General features: G+C 45.5%; 2 protein-coding genes across 4 annotated transcripts in view; one reads left to right on the top strand and one right to left on the bottom strand.

Moving 5' to 3' along the window:
• The window catches only part of C13H7orf57 (chromosome 13 C7orf57 homolog), a 23,125-nt gene extending 10,130 nt beyond the window's left edge, over positions 1-12,995 (bottom strand). The window contains exons 1-6 of the mRNA XM_021210966.1: positions 12,393-12,995; positions 8,716-8,901; positions 7,284-7,392; positions 5,060-5,216; positions 1,639-1,736; positions 343-581 (exon numbers count right to left, since the gene is read on the bottom strand). Coding sequence (XP_021066625.1) covers positions 343-581; positions 1,639-1,736; positions 5,060-5,216; positions 7,284-7,392; positions 8,716-8,901; positions 12,393-12,447 — 844 coding nt within the window. The 5' untranslated portion in view covers positions 12,448-12,995. The remainder of the gene's footprint in view (positions 1-342; positions 582-1,638; positions 1,737-5,059; positions 5,217-7,283; positions 7,393-8,715; positions 8,902-12,392) is intronic.
• The window catches only part of Sun3 (Sad1 and UNC84 domain containing 3), a 32,033-nt gene continuing 21,664 nt past the window's right edge, over positions 12,566-22,934 (top strand). For 2 of the 3 annotated variants that reach the window (XM_021210964.2, XM_021210965.2), the window contains exon 1: positions 12,566-12,721. Coding sequence is in view for 1 of the 3 variants with exons in the window: in XM_021210963.1 (XP_021066622.1) it covers positions 21,275-21,276; positions 22,511-22,572 (64 nt within the window). In the remaining 2 variants the exon portion in view is untranslated. Of the gene's footprint in view, positions 12,722-21,252; positions 21,277-22,510; positions 22,573-22,934 lie in introns of those variants that run through there. The other variant, XM_021210963.1, reaches the window with a different exon arrangement.

Below are 22,934 nucleotides of genomic sequence, written 5' to 3' on the forward strand. Positions count from 1 at the left end.
GAGGAGGAGGAGGAGGAGGAGGAGAAGGAGAAGGAGGAGAAAGAGAAGGAGGAGAAAGAGGGAAGGAGGGAGGGAGGGAAGGAATGAGAGAGGGAGGGAGGAGGGAGGGAGGAGGGAGGGAGGGGGAGCAAGCACAACATTTTGGATTATATATGGAAGAGCCTCTGGGGGGAAGGGAGGACAGCCCCTGAGCTGGAGAGTTCATGGTTAGGGGCATGGTTAGGGTCAGGGTACAGGGTCAGGTAGGGACTGGTGGATGCTGGGAGAAGCTGGAGGCCAGGTCTGCTTTGATGTGTAAAATATGCACCCCAGTTCCCTGTCCTCTGTGCAGAAACCACTCACCTGGAGTTTTCTCAGAGCCTTCATGGGTCTCTGGGTTTTCGGGGGTCTCTGGGTTTTCGGGCGTCTCTGTGTCCTGGTTGCTTTTAGAGTCCTCTGTGGACTTGGTGGACACGGATGCCCTGGAGGTCTTTGGAGTCCTCCTGTCAGCTTCACCCTTCTGCTGCTGTAACCACTCGTCCTTGTAGCCATTGCTGATAAGTTTGGAAAAGTTGGTGGGTGAACCGGTTTTTTGACCAGGCCTTAAAGAGAGACGTGTAGATGTTAACCTTGAGCGCAAAGATTAATTTTAAAAGGAAAAAGAGAAGCGGAAGTCAGGAACATGGGAGAGAACACTGGTGCTGAGCTCTGCCCCTCCCCCCCTCTTCCCTTCCCCTCTCTCAGTCTCAGGTGAACCTCTCTTTCCCCATCTCAAACATAAAGACGGTCTCTGCACATCCCTTACGCATGAGTGACACCATGCTTAGCCCGGTTCTCTGACTTTTCATTCATTTATTTATTAGCCTACTAAGAACACCGATTTTACACAAGGAAGTTCTAGAAAATACCACCTCCCCCTTTCGGAACAGTGGATAACCTAGGGCAGTTGCTCCTGTCTTAATGACTTCTTCCTCATTCCCCACTGCGAGACTCTCCTGTCTCCTGTCATCTGTCATCTGCTTCAGCTCACAGATCCTATCATAACTGACACAGAGTGACAGAGTGGCAGGGCGGTAGTGTGAGCCTTCCAGTCAGGCGGGTGCCAAGCACACCCTTGTCCCCTCCCAAGCCACAAGTTTCAGACTCATGAATCATCTTAGTAAGGATTTTCCCGGTGGCTCCCTCCCCATCTGTCACAACGTCATTAGTGTGATTGTTTTCCCCAGCAGAGGAGAAGCTGTTTGAGGACTCGGTCAGCAATCAATGACATTTGTTTTCTCCTAAACTAGACTTCTGGCAAACAAGGCGACACAGTGTCCCCCAGAACTTCTTTCTTCCACTGGAAGACCAACAGGTGTCAGCATACCCAGGGAACCCCAGTTGAATGCAGAGCCAGAGTCCTTGCCCTCAAGACGGAGGGCCCAGGCTCTGATGACAGTAAGTTTCGGGACTGGGTAGGTGAGCAGGAACACAGCCACAAACCACAAGCCGATGCCACAAAAGAGGATGCGATGCGGCAGACCAGACATGTGACCAAAGGGTCCAAATTGATGTTAAGTAAGAAAGAGAAGTGCAACCAGGTTCTTGGGCTGGGCTGGGCAGAAAATCAACCCAAAATTCATACAAACAGCATTCAGTCACATTAAGTCGGACACTTACATAGGAGGCAACGACAGTCTGCTCCTTTCAGGGTCTTTGTGGCTAACTGGGGTCCCCGTTTTGCTGGGGTTCTTGGAATTAATAGCTGGCAGTTTCACCTGTGTGAAGAAATGCAAATCTGTGAGTTCAAGTAAAAGGAAGGTTTCCAAGAGCAGCATATATACCAGTTCTAGACTTCCAGTATGGACCCAGGCTGTTACAATAAAGTCAAATCAAATGATTGCTAATTCAGCCCAATGGCTTGGGAAAGGGGACAGCCTGTGCTTCAAAGACAGTTGCTGTGTTTAATAAAGAGGTCATCCGCTGGTCATCGGCTCAGGAGTGGAATAGTCAGTGAATGTTGGGGATGCCAGATATTCCAAGAGATCTTGCTGGAAGGAGGGGTCCAGCAGCCCATAAAAAATGGAAATGCCTATAGTTGAGGTTTACAGGTGTTGTGGATTGCCCTGGTGCTGTTTGTATTTTGATGCTAATTCTGCTTCCTCAGAGAGGGGCTGCCACTCAGGCGATTCTATGTAAACCTTTTCCCCATTTTAACTGGTCAATAAAGGCCTCAGAAGGATAAGGTGGGATTTCTGGGTCCGGGAGGAAGAGGAGGGGGGGAGGGGGAGGGGGAGGGGGAGGGGGAAGGGGATTTGGAAGAGGCTGTGAAGCAGATAGGAAGTAGCATACATGTGACTCTCGGCGACAGATAGTTTGTAGCCTCCTCAGGTGGCTTTGGAGGCTGAGGATGGAGCAAGATATTCTTCACCCAGCCATTGAGTTATCTGGCTAGTTTTAAAATATAAAGGCTGCCTGGCATCTTCCATTCACGGTGACTCAAGTGGGCACTGACTGGGTGGTTGTTAGAGGCTTAGTGAAGCTGGCCCTGGGAGCTGGGTGAGATGACCTTCGCCAGCACCAAGCAAGGAGCAAGCGTGCATTTTAAAATTACACGCAGCATACAGGAGCTCTGTAATAATCACCAAGAACTAGAAACAAACAGACAGACAAAGAAATACCCACCAAGGAACGAATGAATAAGCAAACAGTACCTGCTCTACAAAACAAAATTACTCAGTGAAGCAAAGGGACCACACGGCAGGGACAGGCAGAAGGGAAGGGTCTATGGTCACTCACTCCATGCCTGAGGGACAGCATGAAGCAGGAACTGGTAGGCAGGAAGTAAAGCAGGGGCTATGGAGGAAGACTGCCTTCTGCTTCCTCCCTCTGGCTTGCTGAGCCTGCATTCTTATACAACCCAGGACCACCTCCCAGGGGTGGCACCGCCCACTATGGTCTGGGCCCTTCCACACCCGTCATTAATCAAGAGAATGTCCCATAACTTTGCCTACAGGCCAGTCTGACGGAGGCATTTTCTTAATTGAAGTCTCTTCTGTCAGACACCCGTGGCTTATATCAAGCTGAGAAAAAGCCCAGTGGGTAGGTGCAAGACGTGAAAGGTATCAGTGACTGCTAGAGACGGGAATTATGAGGGGTTGGTGACAAAGGGGCTGAGATACCTTAGAGGTGACAGAACTTCTCTGTACCTCAGCATCTCTGGTGTTTACATGAAGTATGCATTCGTCAAAATGTAGATCAGTACTGTATAACAAGTGAACTGTGTTCTGTATAAATGGCCTCATATGAAAGATGAAAAGAAGCCACCCCACAGAACGTTTACACATCTGTCTTAAGGACAGGTCAGTGTCTATATCAGGCTGAGTGACATCCAGGATGGGAACAGAATATTCAATGAGTGTCCCATCCTCTCCTAGGGCAGAGAAGGCAGGTCTCTGAGAGGCAGGAAACCTGTGGCAACAGGACAGACCAGGCAGAGTGGAACGCCAAAGGCGAGGACAATGGCCAAGTGTTGAAATGATTTTTCACATTAAAATCCTTATTCTGTCTGTGCCCAGTGGTTTAGCAAGATTTGAGAAGAGAGAAACTCCCCAAGTTCAGCAGAATAGACACTTAGGGGAGCTTTGTAGCCAGTGGTTATGAGAGAGCAACTGGGGCCCTCCCTACAGTGAGTTTTCCTGAGTTTCTTAACACTTCAGCTAGTGCACGGTCAGTTGGTATCTAATTCTGCCTTCCTCCTTCCTTAGCATTGAGTAGGTGGAGCACAGTCTAGCTTCAGGCATTTCTGCAGTCAGCAGAATTCTGTGTGAGTGATCACTACATGAATAACTCAGACAGATTTTACAGTGGGGCAGCATCTTGCATTTTACATTTTCTCCAGCTATGTCCTAGAAACCCTGGTTAACAGCCAAGCCTTCCATTTAATGCTCAAGGTTCAGTTGCACCCAATCAGCCACTTATCAGCAAATGGGCCTGGTCCTTAATAGAGTCCTTTAGGAGTGCTCATAGGAGCGACCCAAAGCCTGAGTCACAGTTGGACACTGGGGCACCATAAAGAATAAACCCTGCAGCCAACTGGTATCCAAGTATGAAGTCCACCAAGGAGCTGAAACCATCCTCTTTCCCCCAAGACTCTGAGAAACTAGGTCCAGTGTGCCCAAGACACTTTGGTCTCCTTGCTGTTTAAATGACAAAGGTACCCACTCTCATTCTTAGACCTAAAACACCACTGCCATTTTTAAATACAAATGCCATCTCTTCAGTCATAAATCCTGATGTCTCAAGTACTAAAATTCATTTCTGACCTGGGTACTAGCAGCAATGTAGAGCCCCTGGAAGTGTGTGGGCTTGACTATGTTCTCATGGGCCCTACAAAGAGTACAGGTGGGCCGACCCCAACCCTCGGGCCATCCTGGCTACTTCCTGGGATGCCCAGTTGCTCAGGTAGGCCAGGTCTTCTGAAAAGACTTCACCTTGCAGGCCAGTTAAGATCCCACAGACAAAACACCACTGGGTGTCTCTGTGTGGAAGAAAGCACTTCCTCTTTCTTCCTTTATCATCATCAAGGAGCACTGTGGGTAATCTGGACTTGAAGAGGATAAAAATACCCAGAAGCAGGATATTGAACACATATAAATGCATCTCTGCTCTACATGCTAGATATGAAGTGTTAGGCCAATTTCTTCCCCAAGATTACCATTAACTGGCTAGACATCTGCCAGTGAAAGCAATCTTACATACAACGTCAGCATACACAGGGAGAGAATGAAAGGGATCATGTCTGCTTGCCTCTTAGTAGTCCCAAACTTAAAACAGGGCTCAGAGCTCAGAGTTCAGAGCACCAAGTACTGAGCATAGAACTCAGAGCATAGAGCACAGAGAGTGCAGCACAGAGCACGGAGCAGGGAGCACAGAACTCAGATCATGGAGCGCGTAGCCCAGAGAACAGAGCAGGGAGCCAAGGCTGCAGGCCTTCCACAGACAGCAGCACCCCCCCCCCAAGTCATTCACGGAGTCACAAGAGCAAAGCAGACACCGACAATGGCTGGGATGATGGATGCCCCCTTGCCAACCGAGTTACCTTTCTCTTCACATTTTCAAGTTCCTCAGCTTCTCTTTGCCAAATTGTTTTCCTGTCAAAGTCAAAGGGGCCTTGTCTGGACTCATAGCTACCATTGGCCTGATCGGGGTTGAATTCTTCATACACCATGTAATCTGGAATGGAGACCACGGGGACTCTGCAAGGGTGAACAGGACAAGTCAAATCCTGGCACCTGGCGCCATGTCACGCTCTCTCTCCTCTTTCCCTTTATTCTTCCCTGCTCCCTCCCTCTATTGTCCCCCCCCTTTTCATTTTCTCCCTCTTCTTGCTCCTGTCTCCACCCCTCCTTTTATTTTTCCCCTCAGCCCTCTTGTTTCCTCTGTCTCTTTGAAGACTTAGGGAGGCCAGTCCCTTCTCCTACTGAGTAAACGCATTAGATGCTCTCCCAGTTCAGGGTCCCCAGAACAACAGAAGAGATCGCAGGGTGGCATGTTGAAGGATGAGCTTATAAAGCAGATAAAGCATAATTACTTTTTGTAACCTAGCATTTCCTACTTTGTCACCTTTAAAGAGATAAGTACTCCCCAAACATTTACCATTTACCATCATCAATGTTAATAACAACCTGCTGCTGTTAGATGGCCAGTGTCAATGTGGGCATGGAAGCCTGCAACTGGTCTTCCCACAATTCACAGGGAGGTGTCAGTGCAGGATCTCCTGTCCTTTCTTGCCTGCTCTAGCCTCTCTCTCTCTCTCTCTCTCTCTCTCTCTCTCTCTCTCAATCGCTCTGTTTCTGTCTGTCTCCTTCCTGTTTCTCTCTGTCTCTGTCTATCTGTCAATCTGTCTGCCTGTCTCTGTCTCTGTCTGTCTCCCCCTGATTTCCTTTCTTTTCTGAACTTAGCAGAAACTCTTTAAAAAACAAACAAACAACAACAAAAACAAAAAAAACAAAAAACAAAAAACCAGGGTCTTACTATGTAGCCCTGACTAGCCTGGAACTCAGGCTATGTAAACCAGGGTAGCTTTGAACTCAGCCTTAACATCACAGATTTTCCTGCCTCTGCATCTCTAGTGCTGGGATTAAAGCTGTGTGCCGCAAGCCTGACTATGAACTATTCATTGTAAAAACATGGCAGGGATTTAATATCTGCTTTCCACAGGAATGCAAAAGCACTATGTGTTCTTTGTATTTTATGTGTTAAAAACAAAAACTAAGCCAGGCTAGTAGTGGCTGTCCATTGTCTCAGCAGCACCTGGGAGACAGAGGCAAAGACCTTGAGCTTGCGGTAGGCCTGGGCCTCACATGCTGGGGCCCCAAAATAATCTGGGATTTGTTTACAATTAAAAAAAAAAAACAGACTGCAAAATAAAATACAAAACCAACCAAAACAAAAGGAACCAGAATCCTGAAGGGAAACAACATGGAAAGCCCACACGTGCCTGGGGACAGCCAAAAGACACTGCCTAGCAGCCCGGGAATATGCCTGTGGCGATCCAGGTTTTCAAGGAAAATAATGCAAAACAAAGGGCGAGTCTTTAAAGAGCAGAAAAATAAATCCTAAAAGTAGATTTGGTGCTTCCTCTCAAACCAAGAGAGGTATCTGAGGGGAGTTTGCATGGCTACAGGTGACAATGACAGACATTGCAGCAGGGTGGAGCCATGGCTCTGCCCTTCTTCTGTGACTGGGCAGACAGTTCTGACAGACAGACATGGTTGTGGCCCAGGGGACAGAGGATAAAAATCTAAGGCTAGTGGCTAATAAGTGGCCAAAAGACCCTCATCCTGAGGGGACATTGCTCGTTGTGTCCTTGACTCTAGTTTCCTGACAACTTAGGCTACAAATAGCACGTACTTTCTGGCCATAGTAAATATTTGTAATTTACCAATTCAAACTGAGATTTTTCAAGTTGTTTATATTACATCTTTATTTATTTGTACTCAGCCACACACGTGCTATGGTGGGCATGTGGAAGTCAACATACAAAGGGAGGTATCAGCTCTTGCCTTCTTCAGTGTGGGTCCTGGGGAATTTAGCTCAGCTCGTCTGCCTTGTCAGCATGCATCTTTACCTGCTGAACCATTTTGCTGGCACTATGTATATACATCATATACAAACACATATACATTACATATACTATAGAGAGAGATGTAGCTAGAGATAGATAGATAGATAGATAGATAGATAGATAGATAGATAGATAGATAGATAGATAGATATAGATATATGATAGACAAAAATGTGAGAGACTCAGAGATACTCACTCTCGCTGGTGAGATGTTGGAGGCTTGCTGTGGTGAATATACCAGTCTGGCAGGGAGTAGGCTACTGGGGAGCCTTGCCTGGTTCCAGGGGCAAAGTGCTTCAGCAAATCTCAAGGAGAAAGGGACACAGTCATGAGTGGTTGGCCCTTCTGCCCACAGGGCATGTGGCATGACCAACGCTCCACACTGGGCACTAACTCCGTCTTCCCTGGGGTAGGTAGCCTCTCCACAGGCTGAGAGCTGAGTGTCCTGCCTGGCACTAAGACAGAGATGTCCCTCATGCACCCTGCACCTCTCATGCCCTCTCCTCTTGTGGATGTGAATAGCTACTGGTCCAGAGCTGGCATCGGTACCAGCTACCATTGACACTCCCCCCAAGTGCTCATCTCTCCACTCCTGAGGTCTCCAGGGGCCATGCACCATGTTCCTGAGTCTTCAGCTACATCTATGCTCCTCTCCATCCTACAGCAGTCTGACCATCTGAGTCCACCACTGTGGGTCTGCCCCTCCACACCACACCCCCACACCAACTGCTGCTTCCTAGAGAACTTTCACCCTTTCCTCCAGGTTCTCAGGTCGGAAGCCCCTGATGTATCAGTTACTTTGGCGTTATACAGACAGGTACCCAGCATAGGCTCCTTCCCAACTGGCTCCTCACTCCCTATGCCTTTCTTCCTCTCATCCCTCCCTTTCCTTCTGCCTACCAGTATCCAATAGAGCACGGTGTGAGCTCCTCTTCACGCCTAACCCAGTCTTCCCATGCATATCCATTTTCTTCCTTCTCTCCCCACATCCCACCACTGGTAGCACCATCATTACCAGTTTCTGTTGAGCGGCATGTTGCAGTCATGCTTGTCCCATCATCCCCTGTGCCTTAACTGCTGCTCATAAAAGCTAGCCCTTGTATGATCACAGCAAAGACACTGTCCCTGTGTCATTGATGGCCTCCAACAAATTTTGCTGGTCTCTTAGAACCATGAGCAAGGAGGTAGATCTAAGAAAAGATTGCCTTGGTCTTGCCCCTGTATGTCCCTGGCTGGATCAATCAAGTGGTATGGTCTAGGTTTGGAATGCCCAAGCGCAGACTTGGCCATTATTTTACCTATGACATCCAATGCAGGGACAGTGACAGCTAGAGGGAAGAAAGGAAAATGTTGATCTCTCTCAGTATTGGGTGCTCCAAAGCCTGGCTGAGCCATTTGGGATGTGACCATTTTACTCTCTGACCAGTAATGAATTTCCATTAAACTCAATATAACTTACTTGTTACAAAAGCTGATTTTTATCAAAGATTATTCATACCTAAGTGCCATAATGAACCCACATATCTAAAACCAAAGCACATAGATACCACAGTTATAGCTAATGTGTAGAATGTTAGAAACAACGTCCCCATTTCTGCTTACAATGCCACTCAGTGGGCTGGACTTACCAGGTCTGCCCCCTTGCTTAGCCAATTTCACATACTCCGAGTCTGTTTCTTTGATCCAGTACCTCCGAGCACGGGGCAAATTCACATTTGGGGAGTCTCTCAAGTCGCTGAGCCCTGGGATCTGGGATGCTGGTGGGGCGCCCACAGGCTTCTCGGAGCGCTTCACAGGTAGGTGGTAATACCAGTCTAGACAGAAGAGAGGCCAGCACACTGTTAGATGGGGACAGGAAGACACCTGATCAGGAGGCCCTCTACTGTGTGCCCGTCTTATCTCTGTGCTTATAACACTGTCAGGGCAGCACACACCACAGAGCACAGAAGCCCTGGAACATATGTGAAAAAATCAGGACACCACCAGAGTGACCTAGGAGACAGTTTCCAGAGCCCCCAAGTACATCAGCCATTGAGGCAAATAGAAAGAATACCGCCTCCTCCCTGCCTTCCTGGCCCAGGTCTCCTCCCAAAGCTGAGGGCTTAGCCAATTTCACTGTTGTAGCAGCTCTAGGGGCTATCAAAAACCCCTGGGTCTGTCTTCTCCCCTCCTTCTTCCCTCCCTCCCTCTTGCCCTCCATACCCCAGAAAAAATACTTAGCAGACTTGAATAAATACTAAATTATTTAAACCAGTATTGTAAGCCAGATATTGACCAGGATTTGATAACCTTCACATTTTAAAATGCTAATATTTGAATTCGGTTACAGACACACAATCTGATCAAACTGGTTTTTCACTTTTTCAAGAGCAGAAGGAAGTAGGCCAGGGTGTGGTCCAAGAAACCTCACTTGCCTAACAGCTGTGTTGGAAGCCAACACCTGCCTCCCACACCCTCCAGCAGCCAACCCTGTGTCCCAGTGACAGCCCAGCTGCATACAAGCACTGTGCTGGGGGCTACAATGGGAAGCAACAGAGGCCTAGATGTATCCTGAAAGGGGGATTCACCAGGCCGGAGCAATCACCTTTATGCAAGCCCAAGACTCCAAAGATTCTCCTTGGGAAAGACTGGGGGGGGGGGGGATTGTGAATGTAGATTGTGACTTCTATCCTGAAGAGAGAACTAGGGGACACATCACAGGAAACAAGGACAGGAGTGTGGACAGCTTGCCATCTCTCTCTCCTTCCCCCCCACAGTGACATAAACTCTCTGCAGAAAGAGGGAGGAGCTGGGCATGGGCTGGTGAAATGAAGAGGCTCTCTAGACTTAGAGCTGATGGCATGCGGGGGTGGGGGTGGGTGGGTGGGGGTGGGGAGACTCTTTAGACTGACATGGAACCATCCTTAAAACTCACTGAAGACAGAGTGGGAACTTCTGTCAAGGGGCAGAGGGATTAGCAGAGTCTCTCTCTCTCTCTCTCTCTCTCTCTCTCTCTCTCTCTCTCTCTCTCCCCCTCTCCCCCTCTCCCCCTCTCCCTCTCTCCCCTACTTCTCTCCCCTTCCCTCCCTCCCCCTCTGTTCCCACACACACACACACACACACACCATGCACAGGGGCAGGAGAACCCAGGCATACACACCCTAAGCATTTCAGGGAAGTCTACATCAGAAATCAACCAGATGCCAAAATACAAAGAAGAAAACACTATCACATCTATGGAAGATGTTGGGAAATGAAAAAAATAAACAAAACAAAAGTTGCCATTTCTGTGGCATGGATGCTGGCTGTGTTTCATAGCACTTGCCAGACTGGTGACATTCAGAGTCTAATTAATGTCTACTTGACTCAGCCACAGTATCCAGACTTTGTACAGGTATTATTCCAGTTGCTTTTGTGAAAGCATTTTTAATTATCACTTAAATCGGAGGTCTTAGGGTAAAACAGATGATTCTCTACAACAGAGTGAGAACCACTCAGCTGAGTCTTAAAAATGGAGGAATCCTGACTCCAGGAGAACTTTGAACTTGATCTGCAACCTCAGTTCTTCCCCTGCCCTCCAACCTGCCTGCAGATTCTGTACTTAACGGGCCCCACAATCAAGCAAGCCAATGTGTAAAAGAGTTCTCTCTCCTTTTCCAGGTAGGTGGACAGCTGATGAGTTACACTGCTCACTGAGTTAGGGCACAGGGGGACAGACAACAAATAAGCCATCATAAACATGGAATCAAGTCGCTGCTTTCTGAAGCCACATGCTCAAACTGCCAGCTTCTTCTTAGAACTAAAGCTTGGATTGCTGACTAAAAGTGAAGGATAATTTCATCTGGAAGCTTTTATGTCTAAAGGATAGTTATAATCAGAACCAACACAATCCATTTTCAAAGATTGCACAAAGGATTTCAGAGCAATACAAATCGGAAGTTGGCAGCTCTTTGCAGAGCAGGCTCAGCTCCGTGTTTCTTCTTTTACAGGAAAGCCTTTGGTTCTTGCTTTATTTTTTTCCCCTCTGGGCATTGATTACTAATTAATCCACAGAGAACATGTATGTATCTTCTGCCACCTCATTAGTCCAAGCTCTGGACAGGTACTGAATACACTGAGGCATTCCTAAACATGCACACAGGGGCAACTCAGAGATGGAGGGCCCTGGTCAGTAAAGGACAAACCACTGGCACCTCGCATACACACGTAGGAAGTTAAAGGGACACAAAGTTACCATTTTAGTTTTTATCACTGCAGATAGTTTGTAACTGCATGACACCAGATCAACCACAGACTGGCTGCTTTTCTCTGTCTAGCTTCTCTATTTGATACTGTGCTCTTATTTTTCACTTGTTTTCTGAGTAAGGAAACAGGGCATAACACACACACACACACACACACACACACACACACACACACACACGAGCACAGGTTTCTGTCTTTAGGCTGTACAGTGTAGAGAGAAGGCCACTTGGCAGGCATACTCACTCCAAGGGCTACTTATCAGCATGCCTCTAAATGGGGTGATGAGTTCTGATGAGGGTGTTTTGAAGTTAAATGTGTTAGTGTACACAGGCTTGGCACAATGCACCTGTCTACAGCATGCTTCGCAGAGATGAGATTCCTTCCTTAGGACACAGAAAAGTCTCAGATTGGTTACAGAGCCTGGGATGGGATAAGAACTGACCAGGCCTCCTGAACTGTTTCCTACCCACCCCAGTTCTCAGCTGTCTGTCACCAATAATGGCAAGGGCTAGCATGCTTGGAGCATGTGGAAAGCTCACACTTTTCCTTCTAAGCAGGTGACATGGCTCCAACTGGTGCCTCCCAGCTGTGCACCAGACTTCTTTTCTCCCTCTTTTCAACCCTTCTCTGGAAGGGCTGGAGACAGGTTTTTTCCAGAGGAAAAAAACACAAGTGAAAAGCGATGACAGCGTCAGGAAATGTCTTCCTTCCCTAGTCGGCTTCAAAACTGATGTGTGCAACCTAGGAACCTTCACTGAATTCAGCTTTCCCGGATCCAGATAGTGGAAGCGGGAAATATTTGTCTTATTTGGGGCCTGAATTAGGAGCAAAAGTTAGGAAGTCGGGGATATTCCTGATGGGTTCTGTCAAAATGAGACTATCTTCGGCTACAGCCACTGCCAAGCAAGATGTGGGAGTTAGGAGAATTAACTTGCTACAAAACGAATTTCAATGGGCTCCTACCTTCTGTAGCCCTGCATGCAAAGGCCTTGGCTTCAAGCCCAGCAGGGACACAGCAAAAGCAGAGACACCTACCCTTCCAACTTTTACCACCCCACCCCTCTCAATCATCCTCACTCACCGCAGGGAGCATAGCGGTAAGAGGTGCTCTGCACTTCCTTGCTGGTGTTCCTCATGGCTTAGTGCTAGGAGCAAGTCCTCGTCCGGAAGAGAAAGGTGCTGTTTAGCCCGGGTACTCTGGGTATCTGGACGCTGCCAATCCGCCCGATGGAAGCAGAGGCTGCAGGGGCAGTCACTGCGCTGTGGTTCCACCCGCTTCCAGCTGACACACCTGCAGACGCCTCACGCCCAGGAGCTGGCACGTCCACTGCGGTCACACGACAGCACCGTGTCCACGCTGGATACCCAGCAGGGGCACATGCGACAGAATATACAGCCAGAGCGCATTTAGTGAGTACACCGTAGAGGATCTGGCAAGCGGGTAGACAGCACGGGGCACGTTAAGCAGGGTAAACAGCAAGGGCGCGTGCACGCAGGGTAGACAGCAGAAGCATATTAAGTGTGCTATAGGTCATCACGGGCCGCAGGTTTGGCAGGCGCCTAGGTCACTGTAAGACTCCCGGCTCTCCGGATCTGGGATTTACACCCCCTGTAGCTGAACTTCGTACCAAGAGGGCTGGCTCCAAGACCGACTCCAAACTCTTAGAGAGACGCGGAAACACAGGAGCACGCGTCTCCAGGGCAACGGCCAGGCGGCCAACCAGCGTGTGTGGCGCGTGTGCCCGGAGCCAATAGGAGCAGAGTATAGACGTCTGTTGCCCGCCCTCTGCCTCTGCCTTGCGCGGTGGGGCGGGGTATGAGGGCGGAGCCATGCCTAATGTTCCTACAACAGTGACCCTTCCCCGAGGTCTCAAAGGGAACTTGTAGTAACTTCAACCAGACAGGAGGAAGGGTTCATGCTGAGTTCTAGAAATTGGCTTATGAGACGCTTAAATGCATTAAAAAAGCACTGAGGCACACGTGAGAGATTCAGAAAATAAACAGTTCTGCAAACTGGGTCAATACTCAAAATTATCAGGTAAATACTCTTCATGCCTTACTTTTGAAGAATATTTTTTTGTAATATGTTTTTAAAGCCAAGACCTCGTTGCTTTAGAAAGCTCTTAACCATACATCTACGGAAAGAAGTTTGGAGCTACAAACTTTGGCGCCATGCTAATCTTGAAGGCTTCACATCACTCTGGTCAAATAATGGACATAACAACTCACTTTCCATTCCTGTAAGGGTGAAGGATAAATTATTAGAGCCGTTTAATAAATTCTATCGTCAGCTGGGCTGTAAGTAGCATGGATTCCTCTTGTTAAATTTTTCTTAAAATTAAAGCCTTTTTGAAGTGGTGGGTATTTGACAATTTGAAATAACTGACCTGCTTCTGTTACACAAGTAAAGCCTTAGAAATCTAGCAGAAGGCAGATAATGTACAATTGAGGAGGAGGAGAGCGTGTGTGTGTGTGTGTGTGTGTGTGTGTGTGTGTGCACGTGCTCGCCCGCACTTAGCCCCTGGTTGAGCTCCGTCCAGTTCTAGCATATGACTGATCTCAGCTATTCAGCTTGCCCGGTCACATAGTCATCAGAGCTCTATACTGAACAGCACGCTTGCTCCATGGTCTGTAGGTACTTAGCTTATCCACACAGGCAAGTGCTTCCATTCCTGGAAGTCACAACATCACCTGACCAGAGGGTCATGAGATCAAGAGAGTTTATTTTTAAAAATAGCTGATCATAGTAACTAGATCTGGTGAGTAAAGCATGTCTTTCTGAATCTCAATTCTAACAGAAGATCTTGGCACACTCCCAAGATGAACTCATAAGCTGAGTGATGACGCAGGGTGCTAATGCTTTAAAAGACAGCTTTGACCTTTGGTCTGTTACTGAAGTGAAGGAACTTGCAGGTGCCATTATCAGTAAAACTTTAGGCACATGCAAATGAAAACAACTCAAAAATAGTTTGTACCGAAGGACTTCTCAATGTCTTTGTTTCCTAAGCTTCTTCCAATTTTCCCTATCACAGAATGGTTTCTGGCTTTAGAAGCATGGGCTATCCCTAGTCATGCAATCTCAGATTGTACTCATATTATCTAAGTTTGCTGGTAGATAGATGTAGACATTTCCTCCTTATGGGCATTTTAAGAAAAGGGAAAAGTGTGTAAGTGCAAATTCCAAAGTTCCAAAGCCTTCTGGCACTCCATCCTGCCTGGAGTACCAACTAATGCCCTCCGAGGGAGCTAAAAGGCCTAAATACAAGCCACTTCCAAGCCCTTGGTTCCTGCTGCAGGCTCCAGATCTCCCTCTGATCAGGCAATGCACAAGTACAGTTCATTTCACAAAGCAAGAGTCTTTTTTTTAGATTTATTATTATACATAAGTACACTGTAGCTGGCATCAGACACACCAGAAGAGGGAGTCAGATCTCATTACGGGTGATTGTGAGCCACCATGTGGTTGCTGGGATTTGAACTCAGGACATTTGGAAGAGCAGTCAGTGCTCTTACCCACTGAGTCATCTCGCCAGCCCCAAAGCAAGATGTTTTATTTCTATCACTCTCTGTTCAATAATAATTGAACGACTTTAAAGGTCAAATGCTTTCTTTTGACATATATTTATGTCATGTAACAGCTTTAGTCGTCAGCCTTATCAGGGCATCTGGTCTGTAACATCCAGAGAAATCTACTTTCTGTAAGCACTTTCTACCATGAGACGCAGGGTGTGTTGAAGTCTTGTTGCTTAGATCAAGACTGCAAACAAGAAAAATGCGACATTATGATCTCTTTCACCTTTTTGAGGTGAAAGGACTTTGAGGTAGGACTGACAAACATTTTATATATGTTGTTATAGAATATGGCATTCAATATATGTGTACATTATGAAGTGATTATCCCAACTGAAACTAATTACCATAGCCTCACAGTTGCCATTTTAGCGCATGGTGGGAAAGGAAGACTTCCCTTTTCCATCTTGACAGATCTCAGGGTTAGCTCTAGTCCTGTGCTGCATGCTGGCTCCCCGTGGTTCACATCCTATCACTGCCTCACAACGTTTGACAGGCTGGCTCTCTAAATTTCTTGTTGCCCTCACCCCTCAGCCACTGGTAACTGCCACTTTGCTGCTTCTGTAAACATGAGGTTGTGCAGTCCACATGCAAAGCCACAGAGTAGGCTCTGTGTCTGGCTCAATCCACTTAGAAAATTGTCCACTGGGTTTATTTACACTGTCACATATGACTTGATTTCCTACTTTCTCTGGCTGTCTGTGTATAGGTCTCTCATTCTCTCTCTCTCTCTCTCTCTCTCTNTCTCTCTCTCTCTCTCTCTCTCTCTCTGTGTGTGTGTGTGTGTGTGTGTGTGTGTTTTCTTCTTCAGCTGCGTGCTATGATTTTTTTTGTATTTTTTTTTTTTTTTGCTTACCTTTTGGTATTTACTCTAGTTTTCCTTTTATGTGTGGTAACTGTGAAGCTCACATAAAACACTGAATGCAGTTAAAATGGCCTGCTTTACGCAGATAATTTCAGTAACATGCAGAACCACACTTCCATTTTCCTGACATCTCAATGCTGTATTTTGTATCTTTTTTAAACAAGGTATAGTGGTTATGGTCCTTTTATCTTCTAGCTTGTGCACTCCAGCTACATTGACTGTCTGCCACCCTTCCTGTGTTACTGCATTGGAATTTTGATTACAAATGCTGACCAGTGAGTTTTATGCTTGCATGCTGGTACCTAAGCTCCGTGTGATTTAAACTTGAGTATTCACCCATATTTCTTATTTTACACGTCATCACCAGTGCTGATAACTCCCCTCTGCATTGTTTCTGACAATGTGTTTATCTCACTTATTTCTTTTATAATTTTTTAAATTTCATGCATATTAGTATTTTGCCTACATGTATGTATGTGTACCACCTACATTCAGAAGCCCACAGAGACTAGAACAGTGATTGTCAACCTTTACAATGCTGTGACCCTTTAATGCAGTTCCTTATGTGGTAGTGAACCCCCAACCATAACATTATTTTTGTCGCTACTTCATAACTGTAACGTTGCTATGGTTATGAATCATAATATGAATATCTGATATGCAGGATATCTGATATCACATATCAAAGGGGGAGAGACCTACAGGTTGAGAACTAATTGGGCTAGAAGGAGGTGTCGGATTCCCTGGAATTGGAATTATAGACAGTTCCTAGTCAACATACGTGTGCTGGGAACTGAACCCAGGGATTTTTGCAAAAGTAGCAGGTGTTCTTAACTGCTGAAACATCTCTTCAGCCCCTATGTCAGTTGTTTTTGAGGGACAGATTTCCCATCTTTGCTTAAGTAAAGCAAAAGATGTTTCTCTCTCAGGATCCTGAGCCCATCATTTCCCCCTCTCTAGTTACTCTTGAAAGTCTGGTATGTGACAGGAATTTTCTTACTGCTTTTCTTTTTTTCTTTTGATATTTGGTTGCCATATCTCTAGGTTGTATTTTTGAGTGTCAATATTACTTTACCTTGAAACATCACAAATCTAAATGCCCTAATTACTGCCAAGGTACAGGACATAACCAATCGGTATTTATTTAAATAATCTGTCTCTCTTTATTTTCTGCTTTGGAGCTCTCATTGTGTGCATATTCATGTTTATGTTGTTAGATGTTAAAGTTTTATACACTTCATTCGTTTATCACCTCAAAATGATTCATTTCAAATGGACTATCCTTTTTTCTTCATATTTATTTTTTAAGTTTTAATTTCCCTTCATTCTTATTAGTGTGAATGAGTATGAGTCCACATGCCACACTGTGTGTGTAGAGAACAGAGGACAATTTTCAGAAGTCGATTTTCTCTTTCCACCCTGCTAGGCTCCCACCTAAATCAGGTCATGGGGCCTGCAAGGCAAGTATTTTCACCCACCAAGACATCCTTCTGGGTCTCAAGTGGAATATCTGTAACTTGTTTGAGTCTCTCTATGGGAAACTTCAGGCTGCAAGTGTTAAGTTTGTATCAAGGCTTTCTGGTCACTTGGTGTTGTGCCTATTTATTTAGTATTGTCTAGTTTTGCCTGTGTGGGTTTTATGTTGTTTTTTTGTTGTTGTTGTTGTTTTGTTTTGTTTTTGTCTCATTGTCCGTGTTCTCTAGCAGTTCATGGAGTTTCTTTAAATTCATTATTTGTATTACTTTTTTTTTTCAAGATAGGGTTTCTCTGTGTTGCCCTGACTGTCCTGGGACTCACTCTGTAGACCAGGCTGGCCTTGAACTCAGAAATCTGCCTGCCTCTGCTTCCCAAGTGCTGGGATTAAAGGTGTGCGCCACCCTTTTCATCAGGAAATTTGTAGATCTTGATTTCTTTGAGGTCATTTACTTTTTTCGGTTGAGATCGTGTTTGCCTGATTCTTTGTCAGCCATGTAGACTTGTACAGTATTCATGCCTCAGATGTAGCAATCACTTTCCTAGTCTTTACAGATCAATTTTAGCCAGTAAAGGCTTCAACCTGTTGTGTGTTTAGATGATAGAAATGTATCTAGAGCAAGTTTTATTCAAACACCGTGGCAGCTGCTGGGTCTTCAGGCACATATAACTTCTTGCTAGAGGTTAAGGTTGCCTTGCACCTGGATAGGTTTGAGGGCTTCTGGTGCACTGATGAGTGGAAGTGGCACTGTGCCGAATCAAGTTCAAGGTCCACAGTGGTGCCTTCAGATACACATCTATTATCTGGTACACAAACAGACACAGGTCCTGCAGGGTCTAGAGGGATTTTGGCTCTTTTACAAAGTAAGTCCCTGAATAGCCTCTGCCGTCACTTAGGCACAAGTGAGAAAGACTGGAAACCACGTGAAAAGGCTGCTTCCTCAAGCCCACAATGAGGACTGAAGTCAGCATGCCTGCCTCTAGGGATAAGACTAGGTTCCTGGGTGTGTGTAATGGCCACTCTTGGACTTCAGCTCAGAGTCTGAAGTAGAGTGACAGACATGTGTCAGGATCTTCCATGGGTCAAGCTCAGTGGGAGTTTCTCTTGGGATATAGATAGGCATTTCTCTTTCTGTATATCTGGAGAGACCAGATCACAGCTCAAGCCTTCTAGAGCTGTGTTACAGAGACCATTCAGGAGCTGCTGCTGGATGGTTGACATGCCTGCCCCAGGCCAATATGATTGATGTGTCTCCCCTACAATCCCTGAGTGCCCGGGATTATCGGGATTGTTTCCAGGCTGTGTGGCTCGGGGAAGGAGCTCTTATTTGGTCCCAGATGACTTTGGGGTTCACAGGTGGAACTGAGGACAGTGTATATGCAGTCAAGTCTAAAAAGGGAAGAGTTGTTTCGGGGTCTTTAGCTGGGGCCACAGTAATTCTGCCACTGGGCAGAATGAGTCTTTCCTCTCACAACGTCCCTCTTCAGTTCAGGGTTCTATGGGTATCTCAAAACTTCCCAGATCCTAAAACTAGTACAGAAGCACCATTATCCTTAGTGTCCACCAAAACTATATAGGCTTTGGGGATATAGAAGAGCAGGGGACATCTTCTTGAGTCATCTTGATGACACCAGTCCAAAAACTTCAAATTTTAAAATAGATATAACCAGAGGCCATTGACTGCTCAGTAAAATAATTGTTACCCTAGAGTTGCCTGGTCCAAATAAGCCAGGTCACTCTACCAAGCAGCATTTCTGTCTCTAGATGTGTACCCAAAGTGTGCTCTTGTGTACATGAAAAACAGGCAGTAAACACAGTTGGTATCACTGAAAACAAATTAAGAATACATCTATGGGAAAAATGGACAAATGAACTGCTGTATAATAAAATACTAAAGAGCAGGTGAAATGACTGAACTGGGGTAATAGATCTCAGGACACATGAAATTGAAACAAAATATACTAGGATATCTTTTATTAATATGTGTATTAATAAATATATGTCATTTGTGGACACTTTTTAAAAAGCATATGGAAATAGAGTATTAGCTTTCAAGTTACTTATCTACAGCAGAAATGAGAGGAGTGAGACTGAGGGCTTGGTTCTTCCATCGTGTTTCTGATATCTTGGAATATTGAAATGAACACAACAAAGCATCCAGATAGTCTGTTCCAAAGCAGTCTGTGCATAGATCTTTACATTGGTCCGTAGGTTTGAAATCTGTTGTAGTAAGACATGAGAGACACTCCGGCAAGCTTATGTAAGCACAACCCCTGCACGGGTGTGGTGATGCAATAGTGACTCAATGGACTTTTCTTTCCTTCTTTCTTTTTAAGATTTATTTATTATATGTAAGTACACTGTCACTGTCTTCAGACACCCCAGAAGAGGGCATCAGATCTCATTATGGGTGGTGGTTGTGAGCCACCATGTGGTTGCTGGGGTTTGAACTCAGGACATTTGGAAGAGCAGTCAGTGCTCTTAACTACTGAGCCATCTCTCCAGACCTCAATGGACTTTTCAAACTTTGCTCACTCCAGTTTGGATCTTGGACAAGAAGTATCTGGAAGATGATATATAGCAAAAGACATATGTATGGTTTTCTGTTCTTCATAAAATCAGGATGAGAAAACAAATGGTTCTCAGCTCTATGAGCTCTTTGTAACTCATGGGAAGAAAATGAAAGACCAAATCAGAGAAAGAATGAACAGCCCTTTCAGGATTGTTCTGAAAAATCCAGCAACTTGCATTAATGTCCTGCTGTCAGGGCAAGAACTCCCGGACATGAATTCGTGTCACTTTGCAGAATGATTTCCATGCATCTGTTCCTTTATGATCTTGGGAGACAGGCCCTCACACCATAGCCAAGGATGACCTTAAGTTATGGCAATTCTCGGGCCCTAAATTCTGGGATTATAGGCACACACCAGCACCCACAGCTGAGATCTAATGCTTATTGTGTACACTGGTGGCAGGTCTACCTGTAAATTAACCCAACATGTGTTCCTCCTCCTTGGAGGAAGTCATTTCCAGTTTCCTCTGAAGCTTCCAACCTCAATACTTCCTGTGGTACACCGGCCATTTGCTATTGAATACTGAGTAATCACAGTGGACAAGGGGAAGCGATTAAGACATAGGAGTCATGTTTTTTTTGGAAGAATGAACCTCATCAGTGGTAACAAACCATACAGATGACATGCTCTGTGGTCATGGGTTCATCCAGGCTCTGGCTATCCAGAGCTTAGTCGATCTTTGCACACTCAGCCAAAGAGGTGTTTACTGCACCCTTGGCTGAGAATTAATAACCTAGGGATTGACGCACATTCTGAGCTAATAATGATGTGTCCTCTGGTAAGAACACATTTCCCATAAAGAAAGGGAGCCCTGTCTAGTGGGTGAGCCAAACCTGCTGCCCTTATTGGTGGGGGAAGAGGGTGATAACACTGTAATAGCCACTGTTGGAAACTGAGAAAGAGCACCTACACAGAAGTAATGCTGCCCATTATAAAAACAAACTGCTGCTGAGTGACCTTATTTGAGAAGAGCAGCCTTGAAAATCTTGACGCATGACGCACACTTGCCCTAAGTAGCAGAATCCCACAGGCTATGTGAAGGCATAGAAAGAATTTCACACAGCAGAGCCTGGCAGCTAATTTTTCTAGTTTTTTTTTTTTTTAAACAAACAGGAATTTTTTTTTTTTTTTTTGGAAACTATAGTAGTCATTTTGATTTAATTCAGCCCACTAGAGCTGTGACTATTGCCTAAACAACACTCTCTAGAGAGTAAAGTCTTCTTCACACTGTGGTTTCAAGAAATGCTACCTCAGAGGGAAAGGGAGGAGGAGGAACCGTCCTCTTAGTTGCCTTTAGTACTGTCTGAGTTCTGCCACTGAGCCCTTACTGTGGCTCAGCATGATCAAATAGAGGGGGTCAAGTTGCTTAGTGTCTGTATCCAGGGAACTGAAGGTTCTCTTTGTGAGCTGTGGTTCACAAAGCCCAGTTGACAACACACTTGGTGAGAGACTCACTTCTGATACCCTTTGGTCAACTAGCAATGTAAGTAATCTGTTGAACATAATAGTAAAGAAGTAAGTTTTAAGAGAGAAGAGGGTGTCAACATATAGATTACATTACTTCTGGATGAGGTCACTCTCTTAGACCTTCTTTAGAATCCTGCCTTTCAGTTGATGGAGTCTAGTTCAGATGAAAAGCTGAGAGTTACATTGTGGAATGATGTGACATGCTGAGACAGGTATCACTGGTCTTTCTGACGCAGGGACTTCTCCTGTAGCATCTACTTGCCACCTACGAGGAACAGGTGATTCAACACTATCTGGTTTTTCCTGACGCATAAGGATCAATTTTTGCCTGGCAACCTAGAATACTCAAACAGCTTTAGCATCCTTTCTTTCCTCCAGAATTTTTTTCTTAAGGTTGAATTTGGGAACTTGGGGTATAGCTCAGTGGCAAGACACTTACTTGCCACTCATAGGAATGGTAAGCCACAACCACACACACAGTGTGAGGGCTCGTAAACATAGTGCTGAGAGAGGGTAGACAGATGGAGCTATCCACATATGCCTATTCACAGAAGTATAAAACTAGACATACCTCACGAGCAGGAATGGAGCTCAGATAAGATACACTTTGAGAGTAGAAGTTGTAAACCCAAGAGGGCTTGTTGATATATTTGGTGGATTTGTCTCTTGGGCCATGGTCAAGCCAGAGACTGGGGGGCTAAAAATGACATTGATTTTTTCTCACAGTTTGGGCGACAAGGAAGCTCAAAGTCAAGGCTTCAGCAGACTGTGGCTCTGGTAGAGGCTCTCTGCCTGTCACAAAGACAGTGACCTTCTCACCATGTCCAGATGGCACATGGACAGCAGTCTGGTCTCTTCCACTCACATAAGGATACCAGTCCTATCATTTAAGGACAAGTCTGGTGAACTCTTTTAACCTCAGTCATTTGTCATTTAGTAAACGTATCAATTTTGACTTCTAGAAAAACTTTGTTGGCTTACAAGCACTTAAAACCATAAGTAAGTACCCAACAGCATCACAGTCACATGTGTGTGGAGGAATGTAAATGTATCTGCACATATACTGTCATGAAAATTACTGTCAGTTTCAAAGATCACAGACCAGAAATAAGCTCATAGACTTAATCTAGAACAGCCAGGAGTGAGACAAATCAAGTTTGCTGTCTTGGGTGTACTGACTAAAGTACAAGTTAAAAGTTAATAGCAATGGATTACATTGTTAAATTCTTAATGTTCTTCATCATTCATAGGTTGACTCAATCATGGAAGATTCTCCTAAGTACAGTGTGTATATCAACTTTTCTTCTTGTTGGTAAGCCTCAGCAGTAATGGTTCTTAAACTGCATCATACACTATGTGTGGTAAGAGAGAGCACAGTGGACTGATGTATGTTAGGCACAGTGGAAGTCACCTACATATTTCATCAAGCTTCTTTTCCTTTTCATGTCCCACTTTAAAAGTAATATAAGCTCTTAGGTGATTTGGGGAAATGGAGGAGTGTTCCTCTTTCTCCACAACCTCGCCAGCATCTGCTGTCACCTGAATTTTTAATCTTAGCCATTCTGACTGGTGTGAGATNGAATCTCAGGGTTGTTTTGATTTGCATTTCCCTGATGACTAAGGATGTTGAACATTTTTTCAGGTGTTTCTCAGCCATTCGGTATTCCTCAGTTG

The sequence above is a fragment of the Mus pahari genome, chromosome 13, assembly GCF_900095145.1.
Source record: "Mus pahari chromosome 13, PAHARI_EIJ_v1.1, whole genome shotgun sequence".
NCBI classification, from domain to species: Eukaryota; Metazoa; Chordata; class Mammalia; order Rodentia; family Muridae; genus Mus; species Mus pahari.